Source organism: Lissotriton vulgaris, chromosome 5 (genome assembly GCF_964263255.1).
Source record: "Lissotriton vulgaris chromosome 5, aLisVul1.2, whole genome shotgun sequence".
Lineage (NCBI taxonomy): Eukaryota > Metazoa > Chordata > Amphibia > Caudata > Salamandridae > Lissotriton > Lissotriton vulgaris.
This window is the reverse complement of record NC_141693.1, coordinates 839,135,186-839,150,840: the sequence shown is the minus strand read 5'-3', so window position 1 is coordinate 839,150,840 and position 15,655 is coordinate 839,135,186. Positions and strand designations below refer to the sequence as shown.

The window sequence follows — 15,655 nt, the reverse complement described above, 5'->3', positions numbered from 1 at the left end:
TGCAAAGAGGCCATTAATGTGACCAGGGAAGGATCTATCCCCATCTCGAGATGGATTGACCACAGTTTGGACCTATTTACCAAGTCGAAGGCAGAGGAGAGGTCCATGAAAGCCAGATAAAGAGACCCCTCCCTGGCCACAGCATATTTGGCAATTAACAGGTGCTAATTCAAACATTGGTCCAGAGTACCTCGTTTCTCTCTGAACCCATATTGTATGTCTGAAAGCCCCCCACAGACCTCCAAATTTCCACTTAGTTTAGACAATAAGACTCTGCCTAAGATTTTGATGGCAGAGTCATGGAGGGAAATGGGTCTGTAACACCCCGGGTCCTCGCGTTGTCCCTTTTTAAAAATTGGCACTATAATGGAGGTCGCCCAGGTATTGGGGGAACACATTGTCATTTGCTACCCTGAAAACTTTAGTTGGTACCCGAGACCAAATTATCGGGGAATGTCTATATAGGTCTGCAGGTACACCATAGGGGCCCGGAGCCTTGTTTTTTGAAGTCTGGGCTATTCTTGTCACCATAGACGTCTTTGAAATGGAGGACCCACTTCTCGTCCGGAATGACGCAGTCAGTGGCTGCGTTATCTGCCCCGGCAAAGAAAGGGTGATTTATGATCTCCCAAAATTTCTTACTGTCTCGCAAGACGTCGATATAGAGAAGTTTGTCCCACGCTTCACTTTTAATTTCATCTTTTTCTCCTCTTTAAGGTCAATTTATATTCCCTCCAAGTTGGCAATAAGAGCCTTGTCCCTCAGTATGGCTTTTAACACGCTCTTCAAGCGACTGTGTATTCGTGAACAGTCTGCATCAAACCACTTAGATGTCCTAGACAATCTCTGGGTGGGCGTGACTATCAGGTCCCTCGATATTTGGGCACATATAGATTCAAAGGCCTGAGTGATTGTACGATTGGAGGCCTCTTGATTTAAACATGTCTCTGTCTCCCTCGATTTTAGGCAATAGGATTGCCATAAAATCATCTGGGACCACCTTGCCCCACTTGAGCCGCCTACCCTGATCAGTAGGCACAAGTACCGCCTGCACATGGGGGCGGCCCAAGCGCTCACGTTTAAGGTCTCCCCAACACATCACCAATAACACAGGGTTATGGTCACTATAGGCTGAGGGAATGGTCCTATAGGTTTTCACCTTGGTATTTAGCCCAGGGGTGGTGAATATGTAATCAATTATGGACCCTTGAGCCGTGCCTTTATAGGTGGGGACTCTATTCCCCCCCCCCCCACCTGTGTTAAAAGATTCATAAAGATAAAAACTGGCCAATAGTACTTCCAGCGCTTCGCCTGATTTTGTATGTTCAAAGTGGGGAATAGACGCCTCGAAAGGTCCCGCATGTTCACCTATATAGCAGGGAAGATTACATAAATGGGTATTAAAATCGCCCAACACGATGAGCTCAAAAGCAGTGTGCTTATTAAGACTGAAATTATGTAAAAAATTCTCTAGGGGTGCAATGTGATCAGTGTCTATTGCCCTCTCCCAGGAGTTGTATAAATTAATTAGTAGGATGGTGCAGATCGGTGAAACAGTCCATTCCACAATCAAAAGGTTAGGGGAGCCTGACTCTAGTGCTTTAAAGGACCCGCAAGATGTAGGGAAAAAAGAAAAATAAGACCCCCCCCCCCCCCCCCCCCCCCCTTAGCTCTCCCCGCCGGGCTGGGTGTCGCTGGTACGAAGAGGCTAGCCAAGCCATCTAATCAAGTGTTTGCTGAAATTTCCCAAGATTCTTGGATGGCTATCACATCAAAGGAAGAGATAAAATTGATCCATAAAGGATCTTCTCTTTTAGCTCTCAAGCCTGCAACGTTCCAAGTAAGGAGTTTGCATAAGGCTTTGTCCTCCTCCTGCGAGGTCCCAGTTATGGAGGCGTATGGTGTACTAGGGATTCGCCTCAACTCAGACTCACAATTCAGTGAGGATTGATCATCAAAAGAGCTGCCAACAGTAGGTTGGATAGTTTGTTCAAGTATCAAAGCTTGCGATGGGGGACTAGGTGTGACATTGTCGTCCTGGTCTACATTTGCAGCTCGCTTATAGATGGGGGGGGGGGGGTCCCCGCTTGTCAATTGCAATCAAGATCAGAGCAAGCATCAAACCTGTTTACGTGAAGGCGAGTGATCAAGCCTCTTGTTTCCATTTATGTGGCGCCTGAAAGGAACAGTTTCCCACCTAGATGCGTTTTCAGCAATCATGGGATCAGGTGCCTGCATCATATACCAGTTGTTATATGGTATAGTTGGTTTGATCTGCGGGTACGCTGATGCCCTGGGATGGAATACAGGGTTCACAAGAGATCTCGGGTAAAAGTAAGTCAGATCACAGGGAACAATGGAATTCCCAATGCTCCCAGGGATCCATTCTAAAATATATCTTACAGCCCCAGGATCTCTAAAGTTGATGATAATTACAGCCCCCTTTAAATTTTTCACTCTGTTTCCCAACCAGGAAAGTCGACGAACATGCAAAATGTCTCCATTAACATTAGGGGGCAGAGGTCGGTTTTGGTTAAGCCAATATATGATTTTATTTTTTATCTGAAAAAACCCCTCTTACCCACCTAATGTTGGAACCCCCGTCAGAACAACCACAAAAGGGGCCGCTTCAGGGGGTAATTCGACCTGGCGCGGGTAATTCGACCTGGCGCCCCCTACCCTTTTCCGTCCTAGCTGTACTAGTTGTTCCCTGCTAGCTTATTTCCCATGAGGGATTTGTTCCCTTCCTTCAGAACTTCACTAGCTGTACGAGGTGATAACTGTTGGACCGGTTTAGGGGGTATTGCCCTCTGTTTATTTATGTTTGTGGGCTTACTAGTTTTATTTATACCCGTCTCAACAGCAAGTGTAGGAGATGACCGTGCTGCTACAGGGGTGGGGCTAGCTTCACAGGACCCTTAGATCGTGCAACATATTTGTTAACGGCCATTTCTAAAACTCCTAGCCTTTCTTCTACCTTCAACCTCTCTATTATGGGTAAAGCAAAAGACCTAATTAGGTGTTCAAAGCCTTCGAGAGGAACAGCCGGCACTGTTATCTTAGTCGGGGGGTAGCCAAACCAGAGGGAGTTTGTGCAGTCTGTATAGGGGATTTTAAAATTAACGCAGTGTGCGTAGGGGCCGTTGAAATTTGGACTTTTGGTACAGTGGCCTTCAGTGTAGATGTAGGTATTGTGTTCCCCTTGGTGATTTTACCGAAGTCAGAGTGGTGAATCCTGCTTCTAAGCGGCTCTCCGCCCCTTTTCCTTCTCTTATTATGTGGCGGGCCATGAACTTTGGGCATGGCTGGTTTCCTAGCCTTCTTATTCCTAACGGTTCCAAGTACAGGCACGGGCTGCTCAGCTAACACATCCGTGCCTGCAATGGGATCGCCAGGAGGGGGGTACAATGTTCATAGATAAACTATTTGGAGAATCAAGTGAGAGGGACGTATCACGTGAGAGTATAGGAACATTGTCAATAGAATGTCCTCGTTCTCTGTGGGTAGTAGCACCAGCTGGTGTAATACAGGGCACCCCATCCAAGAGCGGTCTACTTTTCTGGCACTCAATAGAGCGACGCCGCTCCGCGATCAGCCAAAGTACTATCCTTATCAAGATCAATGCCAGTCTTGAAAAAATAGTTTTCCAAGGTCCCCTTGATGTTCCCAACAATGCCTCCAGAAGTGGGTTTTTCTCGTATCTCAGCCATGCTCAGGAGGTAAACCAATGTAAAAAGGATATGGACCTACACAACACGTTGGTGTATAGGCCAGGCCCGTGCCTCTGAGGGCCTGCCCTTTGCCCGGCGTCCCGCGAGACTGGGCTGTCCCTGTATTTGTGCGCCTCCTAGTGCGGTGGTGAGCATGCGCAGCAGCTAGCCGCCCAGGATTCTGGATATTGTGGTCCCGCACGCCTCTCAGCGGCCACACCGTAGGATCTTAGAGGTGCGGCGGCGGGCGGCGGGAATACAGCGGGCGATCGGTCAACCGCTCCCCTTGGCTTCAGAACAGTCGGCAAGTGACTATTTCCTGCAGTAAAGCTCCCCGCTCAACAGGGGCTGTCACTGTATTTGTGCTCCTCCTAGCGCGGTGGTGAGCATGCGCGGCACCAAGCCGCCTGGGATTCTGGATATTGTGGTCCCGCATGCCTCTTGGCGGCCACACCGTAGGATCTTAGAGGTGCGGCAGCGGGAATACAGCGGGCGACCGGTCAACAGCTCCCCTTGGCTTCAGAACAGTCGGCAAGTGACTATTTCCTGCAGTAAAGCACAGGTTTGGCAGGTTACTTGAAAACATCCTTGCCATTTTCCTCACGTGTTCATTTAGATACCCTTTTTAGTGGAATGCTGTTGAAGACCATATCATCACAAGTCCTGTATTTTAGTCACCCTGACAAGACCCACAATTTATGAACGGAATGCAGAACCAATCCAAGCGTTGACACCCAGTCAAGAGATCTGGGTTAAATCCATCATTCTTTTGCTCAGCCTTGACCCGGTGCCTCATGGGAACAGTCAAGCCTGAACTGCCAAGCCAGGTCCTCCCTGGACTGGAAACCAGCATCCTAGGACTGGTTTCGGGGGTTCACCACTCTTCAGCCAGGGTAGCTTGATTCCAGTGGCGCAGTCAGCCCAGGACCCACGTCTGGGCATACCTGCGCACTTAGGACGAGAAAGCAAAAGACACACAATTGATGGACTCCATTGAGAACAAATCAAAACATTCACCCCTAGTCAAGAGATCTGGGTTAAATCCATTCTTTTGCTCACCATGCCACCCCAGTTTAGACCTGGCCATATGCAAACCAGCCTTGACCCTGTGCCTCATAGTCACCCTGACTCCTGTTCTACAGGCATTTCTGCTGGCAGGCATTGCACAGTTGGCCGCAGACGTTTCTTGAGCAGGTATAGAAATGTTTTTTTCTGTAGAATGAGGCTGTATGAAAATTGCCTGCCCACCATTTAAACAATGTGGGCTATAGTGCTTCGCAGGATGTTATACACTGAAACAAACCAAAAAGTGCAATTCACAGAAAAGCGCAAACTGAGTGCTTCAGAACTATGCACTCCTGGCCATCTTCTAGTCCTTAAGTTTTCCTTTGTACCCTAACTCTGCCTCTAGAATAGATGTCACATTTACTCTGTAGTTTTGGGCCCCCGCTTGCATAGATCTAACGAAACTGCAATTTTAAATGATGTGAATCTTGGACATGAATGCACACTGGCTTCTCAGACTATTTTGCTGTTGATTAGCAAAATCCTGGATGTCCCTTCCCCATATTGCAGATTGTATCTGGTGGGGATTTATCACTAGTAGTTCAAGTCTCCTTAGTGAATCAAACTGCGTACACCAAAGATCTAGGGCAAGATGCATCAAAGGGTTTTGGCCATTCTGTGTCTATGGGAAAATGTGTTCATGCATATGGCCCATAGATTCTACAATTCAAAACTAATCTATATCAAATGAATCTAGCAGATGGTATGCTGGATAATTCAGGAACAAAGATTTGAGATCATACTTCTGAAGTACACGGTAACAGAAGTTTCCCTTCTGAATTTGCAGGGGCTTTTTTCATACTTATTTGTGCAGTTGCATTCTTGATATTAACTAGGAATTTAATTTAAGGTAAGGATTGTTCTTCAAGAATAGTCTTGAAGTAAGTGTGACTATTCACAGATCACAGTAGCAGTGCATCATACTTAAAATTAATTTCAGCAAGTGTGTTCCTGTAATTCAGTTCTAACTCCAAGGAATAAAACCAACTTCTACTTAATTACTGCTTTAGTGTATGTATTAGTTTTATAAAGTGCGGTATGTCCTCTTTTAGTCGCTGCCGGGCCTAGGACACGTCCAAGAAGTTTCTGAGGAATACGAACTCTGTGTGATTTGCATCTCACACCAATCATTCTTCAGGTAGTCTTTGTGTCTACTGAGTGTAATGATTTTACCGCCCTCAAAATAGGATTGTGGTTTCCACATAGTGGGATATTAGACTCCCAGGGACCTGTCGTCATGTTTTAGGTGCCTTATCGTCTTTGAATTAAAGTTCAAATATGGTGATAGTAAGGATTAGCAAGTAATTGTTGACATGATCTACCTGATGGGGAAAATTTAGAACACCTAATGGCATTCATCACGGAACCCCAGTACACGCCGGTGTTACCAGAGACCTAGGAGGTAGATGCAAGTACCCTGACAGCAAGTGAGTGTGACAGCATTAACCCCCAACTATATTTTGATATATGGAAGAAGCTGATCTTTTCAAGACACCGCTACAAGTCATCTGGCTTTTGAATTTTCATTGACACATTTTGAAATATCCACTGGAAGGAATACTGGTTTTAACTTCTAAGAGTGCAATTAATACTGGGTTGCAGATTTAAACAGGGAGATCTTACTGACCCCTGTATGGTGACCGATAAACAACGTCTTGATAAAGGTGGTTATCATTAGAACCCACCGAAACGCCTTTTCTGGTACAATTCAAGACTGACATCGATGTTGCGTACAGATGCTGCAGTACCAAAATATTGATTGAAAACATTACGGAGTCCATATGTACAACCTGTATTTAACAATTTTCATGTTTTACTCCTTCTGTCCTCCGCTTCAATTGTGCAGGTCATAATTGATTGTCTTGTTTTGTTTTATGTATTTTAGATTAGGGCATTAGATTAGTTAGCCCAATGATATTGTTTTTATTTAAATGTATTCATAATAAATTATTTTAATCTGATATATTCTTTGTGGTATATATGATTGTACTGCTTGCATTTGAAGGTATGTTTATGTGAACCTGTTCTTTATTTGACTCAGGGGAACCTTTGAAACTTTGGGTTGTAATAACCCCATTTCCCATGACTAGCTTAAGGGGTACCTCTCTTTTCACACACAAACACCTATTAGTACCTCAACAAATTTGGTATGGTTTTGTAGAAAGCAGGCTTGATTAACTTTTCTTCTAGTTGGAGAATGTTTAGTGTTGAACAGTGCATGTATTAATTTTTTATTTTTTTTCTTCCTTTAGGCTCGCAAGTCCTGGGAGAAGGACTCCAGTGAAATACGGTACAAGAGACTTCAACACTTGCTTGAAAAAAGCAACATCTACTCAAAGTTTCTATTGACAAAAATGGAACAACAACAATTAGAAGTGAGTTTCTGGTGATGCTTTGTAAGTTATGCTCATTACCTCTTCACTTCAATTGCTCTGTGCATTCCCAAAAATTACCTTAAGTTTACGTAGGAGACAATTTGAAAAAGAGACCAGCAAATCTCTAGTTGTGATCTAGTCCGCTTGTTTTTTTTTTTAAACTGACCCTCTGTTTGGATTTCAAATTACGTACTTGGATAGCTGCAGCTTTTATCTCTCCTTTATCATTTTAATTATGATGATTGTGTGCCCCCCCTCACCACAGTGCACTAGTACCCTCTGAATGGATATTGTTGACTTCTTTAAGTGCCTGTGTAGGTATTATAAATATTTGAGCGATGGAGAGTTGTACCACAGTCTTCATTAAAAAGTTGATATCTGAAACCTCCACTGACTTTAAACTTTGTTTGGCCAGTAGCTTGTACTGTCATCTTTGCTCATGTTTAATGCATTCTCTTCCAGGCTGTACATTTTACTGCCTATGGCAGTCACCAGGAAGGGCATGATTTAATTATGAAATTACTGTCACTTGTTGTGTTTTTTTGTTTTGTATATGTTTGGGCAAAACTTAAAAGATTGGATGTAGTATGTTGAAAACAGCAAAATCTCACCAGGGCATCAACGCATTTATCTCTCCTACTTGATAAGTCTATAGTGTTGTCGCAAATGATTTGTGATCGTGGTTAGTGCTTCATGTCTGCTCTGAACAGTAGCGTGAAGTGCTTTTTTTAAACTGCATAACTTTGGGGACATTTTAAGGGAGAGAAATTGACTGTAAAGTGGCTACATAGAGATTTTGCGTAATATACAAGACCAAAATCCCAGAAAAGTTGCATATATCTTAAATAATGCAGTAATTGCCTGTTCAGAACACATGTCAAATTGCTGACTTTAAAGCAGAGTTCAGGGAGTTGGTTACTTCCATTTAACTGTGTATTGTCTTGAGTTATGAACTCTGTGATGAGGGATGGAAATGGGGTTCATGGTGGTAATTTTGTTGTCCTTGACTAGGTAACCTGGAATAAGACCTCAATACCTTGGTCGAGAGTCAGAGGAACGGCAGAGTATATCCAGTGGTGGGGAATGATCTCGCCACAACCATGTGGATTTCAGAGATGGCTTTACAATTGGTAGCAGTGTTACAATATCTGCACATCCAAATGAAATATAAGGCAGTTATATTATGTTAAGTGGAATTTATTTTTTTATTTTTTTGGAAAACCTTTATTAATACTTCAACCAGTTACAAATATGGGCCTACAACCACCAGGGCCGGCCGCTAACCAGTTTCATCACAGCAAGTCAGTTAGGACAAGACTCCCGGGAAGCGAATGTACCACAACTTCAATTAAAACTGGCTATAGAACATACCATGCGAATGACAGGATTCTAAAGGTATATTTTACAATATAAAAATAGAAGGATCAGGTGCCATACAATATCACAAAGTCGCATAAAGGGCGGGCAAAAGAGTAGGATTTCCACAATTAGATCGATCTCATTTAAGACAGTGGCGCTAAGGCATACAATTCAGGATAAACAAGCATACAATCACAGTTCGCACCAGTTAAGCGCCCGCCCAATGATACTGAAATACCGTGAAAAGTATAGGCACAGATAAAGTCGATAATTGACAGAAGAATGGACCCACTACGCTGACCTGAAAAAGGAAGAAGCAAAAGAAAAGGCAAGGAAAGATAAGAGAAAAAAGGCTATAGAAACAATAAGGAAAAACTAAATTCCCCTCCCCCAACCCCCCCACCCTGCACCCCTGCAGATGACTACGGCCTACCCCCTAGCAGCGTGCCTGTCGCCCCTAAGAACTGAAACCCGAAATATAGGAAGAACAAAGAGAAAGCAAGAAGAACTAAACCCCTACCCTAAAAGGAGAAATGGAGGAGGGCTATATCATACACATTCCCGGTCTCTCCCGACCGCCTTAACAAAGAATCCCCCACAAAGCTGACCCAATCGAGTAGACCACAATAGAAAAGTACACCGGAGGAAACTCTAAACCCCGCCCCGGTCTCCGTTAACCTAGTAAAGCAATCCCGTTACCGATGAAACCATAGTGTGAAACCCCAAACAGTCTCAGCCTTGGCCCCGTCGATCAAATTTGCTGATTCCCTCCGATAAGTAGAGCCCCATCGTCAAATTGTCAAAATTTACACAGAAGTTGCCGAAATATGGTCTGTTAGATGGAGAAAAGATGGCAAATCCCAAAGTAGACGGCCGGTTCCAACGATGCCCCTCCCCGACTCCAAGGCCAGGCACTGTCCCATCCGCCATCTTGATGGACCAGCTGGGAAGGGGGTGCGACACAATCCAACACAGTTCACAGTTCCGACCAAAAGTTTCCAGAATGGGAACAGCAGTTAAATGTTCCGCCGGCCGCAAAACCAAAGATTCAGACCATAAAGTTGAAACGCCGATCTCGGCAAGTTCGAACAGTTCCACTTCTGTAGGGGCAGGCACAGCTTCAAGCACCGGGTCTGAATGCACCGCTGGGGTGTTTGTCGGGAGGTGAGCTGGCCGCCGGGTCCTGGGCAACGAGTCAGGGTCCGGTCCCGACCCTCTAATTCCATCCGCTGCCGACATCAGATTCCAGACCTGGGCCTCCATAGTCGCCTGAAGTGCCTCGAGGGCTGCCAGCACTGACCGCAATGACGGGCCGCACTTAGCCCGCTCCACCGGGTTCCGCATAGCATCAGGCATAGTGATCCCCACGGAGAGTCTCCTTCCCCGGGGTAAGATTAGTCGGAGCAGGAATGAACCGTGAGGGACAGATCGTCAACATGCGTTAGTGCGCGCCAAGTCTCCAACCCAAAGGCACCGGCGATGCAAACGCTAGGCCTCCGCGTCAGGGACCCCCGAGACACCGCCTCGGGCGTCACTCGTCTCCTCACCTCCGATACGGTACCAGGCAGCAGATCGGGAGCAAAGATGTCAAAAGTTCCATGGACCGGACCCTGCCGCCCTCACCGGTCCGCTGTTCAACTAGGACCTGGCTGGACCAGCACTCGAGACCCTGGCTTCCAGACTGGGTTAGGCCTCAAATCAAACCTCGACATTACTCCACTCCACAATGTCGGTAAAGTCTCAGGATCGCTCCATCGGACTGCAGATTAGTTCATACACACGGATATGGGGCGGGAAATCAGGATAGATGACAGGATCTTCGAGCGAAAGACGGAGGTCAGCGGAGCCGGGAGACTATGCGGCCATCTTGCTTGCTGTCGAAGCTCCTCCCCCAAGTGGAATTTGTTAAGCGCACTGACACCGTGGGCTTCCTGGCGCTGTAAGACAGAGCTGAGACTGGGGTCAGAGGAGGCAGAGTTTAACCGGGTGGAGGGGAAAAAGGAAGGTTTTGAGCAGTTTTCTGAAATGAAGGAGGGAACTACTGAATTTAATGGTCAGGGGAAGGGGATTCCAAAATTTGGGGGCAAGGTGGGCAAACCGACGGCAACCGAATTTGTTGGTTTTGGGAACAGTGAGCAGGTTAAGGTGAGCTGAACGAAGATTGCGCGTTGGACGGTGTGGGTTGATGAGTGTTGACAGGAAGGCGGGACTGTAACAGTGGAGGGATTTGAACGTGAGGCAGCCCAGCTTGAAGGCCGCCCTTTGTTCTATAGGTAGCCAGTGCAGTTTGTGTAGCAGAGGTTTGGCCGACTGCCATTTGGGAGTTTTGTAGATGAGGCGGGCTGCTTGGTTCTGGACGATCTGAAGGCGATGTAGCAGTGATTTTGGAAGTCCGTAGTACAGGGAGTTGGAAAAGTCCAGGCGGGATAGTACCAGGGATATGATTACCTGGACCAGAGCAGCTGGGGGTAGTAGGTGACTGACTTTACGGATTTTACGAAGCTGGAACGTACATGAGGAGATCCCAGCGCCCACTTGAGATCTGAGGGAGAGTTCGGCATCGATGGTCACACCAATACTCTTTACTGATTTCACAGGGACCGGAGGGGGGCCTAGTTTGTTAGGCCAGAACTGCGGGCCCCAATGGGAGGGGCTTGAACCTGGGAGGAGCGGCACAGTTTTTCCAGGATTTAATTTTAGTTGGTTGTAGTTCATCCACTCCTGGATATGTAACATGGCGGAGTGGAAGTTGTTCACGGCGTCCGGGGAGTTGAGTGGGAAGATGATCTGCAGGTCGTCAGCGTAGTTGTACACTGTGATGTCCCAGCTCTGAATGTAGTGTAGAAAAAAGATGTAGTGGGTTTCAGTGATGGTCTTGAAGTCAAAATCTAGTTTGTACTAAGGGTATTTAAACATTAAATTACTGTATGAAGGGACTGAACCTTGACTTAAAGGTGTTTGCTAACCAGGGCAACAAACTATTCCACCAGTTTCGGAAAAATGTGAGACTGGATTGGCTGGGTAGAATCATGACTCCACAGAAAGCATGTCCTGATTTTGATCAAACTGGCTTTGGTTGATCTGCTCACATGCACACAGATTTGTTCACCTGTGTATTGCAGGTACCAGTCCTAATGAAGTGGCACCATTTCAGTAGTGTTCTCTCAGTATGAACTCTGTTGGGGGCTGTGGATTTAAGTGAGTGATTTTTTTTTTTTTTTTTTTTAAATTTAAAAAATAAAAAAATAAACAGATGTGTCAAATGAGTGATGTGTTCTGGGCAGAGATGTAGCCAAAGCCAGCGGAGAGTAGCTGTGCGGGCTTGGTTTCCCCGCCTGGCTTTTATGTCACAATGCTGACTTACTAGGGCATTCCAGCCCCAGGACCACCACTCATGGTCTAAGCTCTGGTGTCAGCTGGCCAACATTGCCAGTTCCAATCCTCTGGCCTCTCTAGAGCCCCATAACGCTGTGCCATACTGTCTGGCAGTGTAAGTGGAGCTGGGTGTCGCGGCCAAGGAAAGAAGCAGGTGGGAGTGGCCCTCCCTTACTCCTGGTGTTCAGCCACAATTATTTGGTGCTGCTGGAGCATGCAGCATGTTATGAAATCTGGTGCACATTAATTTGCAGGACTTGGGCAAAACAGTGACCTACAACAGATGGAGGACTGTGCAACCGGAGCCTGCAATATTGGGGAGAGTTGCTTAGACTGGCACTTTGTGTGCCGCATGGTGTGTCTGCAGTACCGTGAACCTTCGCAGGTTGGTGGGAGAAGCTGTCGGCTTGGGCTCCTCAGTGAAAGGAGAGTACCTGCTTCCATGGAAGCGTCCCAGCCAGGACTGGGTGCACCTTTCGGAGATGGAGTACTTGCACTCCTGGCTCTTGCTGCAGACTTGTTGACCAGCGGAGGAAACAGTAGATGCATCACCCTCTCGGCCCACTGTATACTCCTAATTCAATTTAATCTTCATTTGTTACCATACTCACTCCTGCCCGTTAACTCAGATCTACCTTCAGTCATTTTCCAATTACACTTTAAGTCTTGAAAGCATGCGCATACCAATATCAAAGGCCTCAAATTCTTGCTGTTGTGGGTGAAGCAGCGATCACTTCACTTCCATTTAGGGGAAGAAAAGTAGTTTCACATGACGATTAAAAAGTTTAGAAACTGCACTGTTTTAATGAAGCAGTAAGGAACGGTGCAAACAGTAAAGAGGTAGGAAAAAGTATGCGCACGTCAGCGCTTTAGAAGGCTTAACGTAGATTCCCTTGAATGTGATCTCTGCCAGATGGAAATACAAGTGGCCAACCGGACTGTGTCGTCTACATGGTTGAGACAGCTATGTGCGTGGTGGAGACTACACTGAGTCGCCACGATTACCGTAAGAGGACGGCCCTGCAACATGCCTAGGGCGATTGTTCTGGCAGACCGTTTGCATGGCTTGTTCGTGAGGAGCACCAAAGCGCTCCCATTGTGGTGCTTCGCAACCATGATGGTGAACTTATTAGCTCCCACATGGTCTTTAACGCAGCCTTCTGCGATTACTACTGCAAACTGTGTAAGGCATCCGCCTCTCCATCCCCGGAGACTCTATTCTGGTTCTTAGATCGCCATTCCCTCTCCAAACGTAACCCTCTGCAGCGGGCTGATCTCAACAAACCATTACAGCTTGAAGAGATCTGTGCTACCGTACCTCAGATTGCCCAAAACAATACCCTGGACACGGATGGCCTGCCGATGGATTATTATGCCACCTTTCTTGCACAGACTGCTCTGCTCCTACTGACTATAGTTAATGAAGCCAAGGATTATGACTGACTCCCTTTGGGAGGCCTCAATTGTAGTACTGTTGAAGTTGGGTTGTGGCTCATTAAATGTTTGATCATATCGCCCCCCTCTCGCTGTTAAACCTGGATTGCAAGATTTTTGGTACTTGTCAGGGCTCCCTGCTGTCCCCACTCATGTTTGTAGTAGCCATAGTGCCACTTGTTCCGGAACGGGGGATCACCATGTCATCTCGCTTTATGCAGATGACTCCCTGATCTATGTGAGTAACGTGGAGCCTGCTGTACCTGATCTCATGCGCCAGTTGGTTGACTTTGGAGGATGAGTGGGTATTACTAGTGAATTAGTCAGTCCCTCTGGCACCGTGCCAGATGCCACGTAGAACTGAGACCACGAGCATGTGCCGTCAGCTGTGCCATGACTCCTTCAAGTACCTGGTGGTACAGATCTACTACACACAGCGGGACTTCCTGGAGGGCAACCTTGATAGGGCAATTGGCTCTATCTGCCATTCTGTACAGTTTGGGCGATTGCTGCCCCTTTAACCACTGGGTTGAGGCGACGTCTTTAAGATGTTGGTGCTGCTGAGACTGCAGTGCTTTTTCACAGCCCTGTCAGTTGTGTTCCCGTGGAGATTCTTCCAGACGCTTCATGACCTACGCTTTGAATTGATATGAAGTGCCGACTGTCGCTACGTAGCTCTTAGAGGGCTGACTCTGGGCCCATAACTCTGAAATCTACTATGCGATGGTGCAATTATTGTGGCCAATGGCCTGGCTGTACACCTCTACCTGTCGGGAGCCACCCCTTATTTGAACGGTGCTCAATGGTACTGGAATTTGTGCATGGCTGTGATATTCCTCCAGGCACCCTTGGCAGGAAACTTCTTAGATGACAGTGGCCCGCAGTTGCTGGTGAAGATTTGTCAGTTCCTCAGCTTATTGCACCATACACTACGCATCGCGAGACTCCTGGGGCAGGGGTGATGAGGAGCCATCCGCCTCTGCAGGACTGCATGCACTGTTACCCTCCGGTGGCACACTACATGCCATCACCACTCTATACATGACCTTGCATGTGGTCCTGCCGGACCACGTGCCGGTGCATGTGCCCAATGGAACGTAGTGTTGCAGCAACCTTTGATAGATGGATGGAGCAGTTGGTTTGACCTCTACAGTTGGTTGCGGGTGTGTCCTGAAACCCTAGTTTTTATACATTATGTACACAAAGCCTACCTAGTCCCTAATCGCATCAAATGTATGTTCCCAACTCTTACACAGTCTGACTTGCTCTGGACTGAAAGAAGAGGGATTATACCATATGGTGTGGTATTGTCTGATATTGCAACCGACGTGGTAGTAGCGACAGTGGCACACCTGGCCGCACACCCCGTCCCTCCCATGCCTCCCTCATGCCTGTTGCGACTGCGCCCCAGTAGAAAGGGAGACAAACACATATATGTATTGACCTTGCATTTGTTCTGTTTAAACAACATGTAGCCATGGCCGGGAAGTCCTCCGCTCTGCCAGTCTATCATCAAAGGATCTGCGACCTCCTGACATGGGCTAGTCCGGAAGCTCACACCCTTGGGGGACACATCACTGGGGATCCCCTGCAACGCCAGTGAGTGTTGTGAGACTTTCCTTCTCAATGAGGAAGTCCATAACGATACAGACCCACCCTGAACTCAACTTCCATCGATTCAGTGGACGGGTGAGCACTGTGTCCCTACATGAACCTGTCCAGAGCTTGCGACGATCTTCTCATATATGACTGCGCTATCGCTCCCCCACACTAGCTTAAGATGGGCTCCTCTACCCCCTCCCTACTCACGAGAAGACCTATCCAAACACATTATTAGTGTCTTGTGACTTCTTAAGTGCTTGTCTAGTATGTCCTCCCATCCCTCTTTCTTTAGGGCTAAACCTCTTGCATCTCTCACATGGTCTCATGGGCTTATTTTCTTTCTCCTATTCTCATTGTGATATTGTTTTGATTGCAATGCTGGTGTTTGTCATTGACGTATTGATAGCAGACATAGATGTACTGCTGATGCTATAGCTTGATATATATATCCTGTGCATGTGCTGCATTTTGCGGTGGATCTTTGACTCTTACGCAGTTTGTAGCCGTTTTCTCTTCCTTTGAATAACATCTAATACACATAAAAAAAAGATCACACAGATACCTGAACTCTGACCCACGTTACACTCGGCCACATCAGGAAATGGGAAAACTACAAAAGTAGACAAAGCAATTATAGTCATAGAGCTAAATGATATCACAGCAATCAACAAAGCAGATCAAGTGCCAAACGTCTTGTAATGCATAATAAACAGCACCCCCCTCTCCACTGAACTA

The 15,655-nt window shown here is 46.6% G+C and overlaps 1 protein-coding gene across 1 annotated transcript in view; it reads left to right on the top strand.

Annotated features, from left to right (window-relative positions):
• HELLS (helicase, lymphoid specific) overlaps positions 1 to 15,655 on the top strand; it is a 591,428-nt gene that overhangs the window by 32,555 nt on the left and 543,218 nt on the right. Inside the window, exon 3 of the mRNA XM_086922383.1 lies at positions 7,028 to 7,150. Coding sequence (XP_086778509.1) covers positions 7,028 to 7,150 — 123 coding nt within the window. The remainder of the gene's footprint in view (positions 1 to 7,027; positions 7,151 to 15,655) is intronic.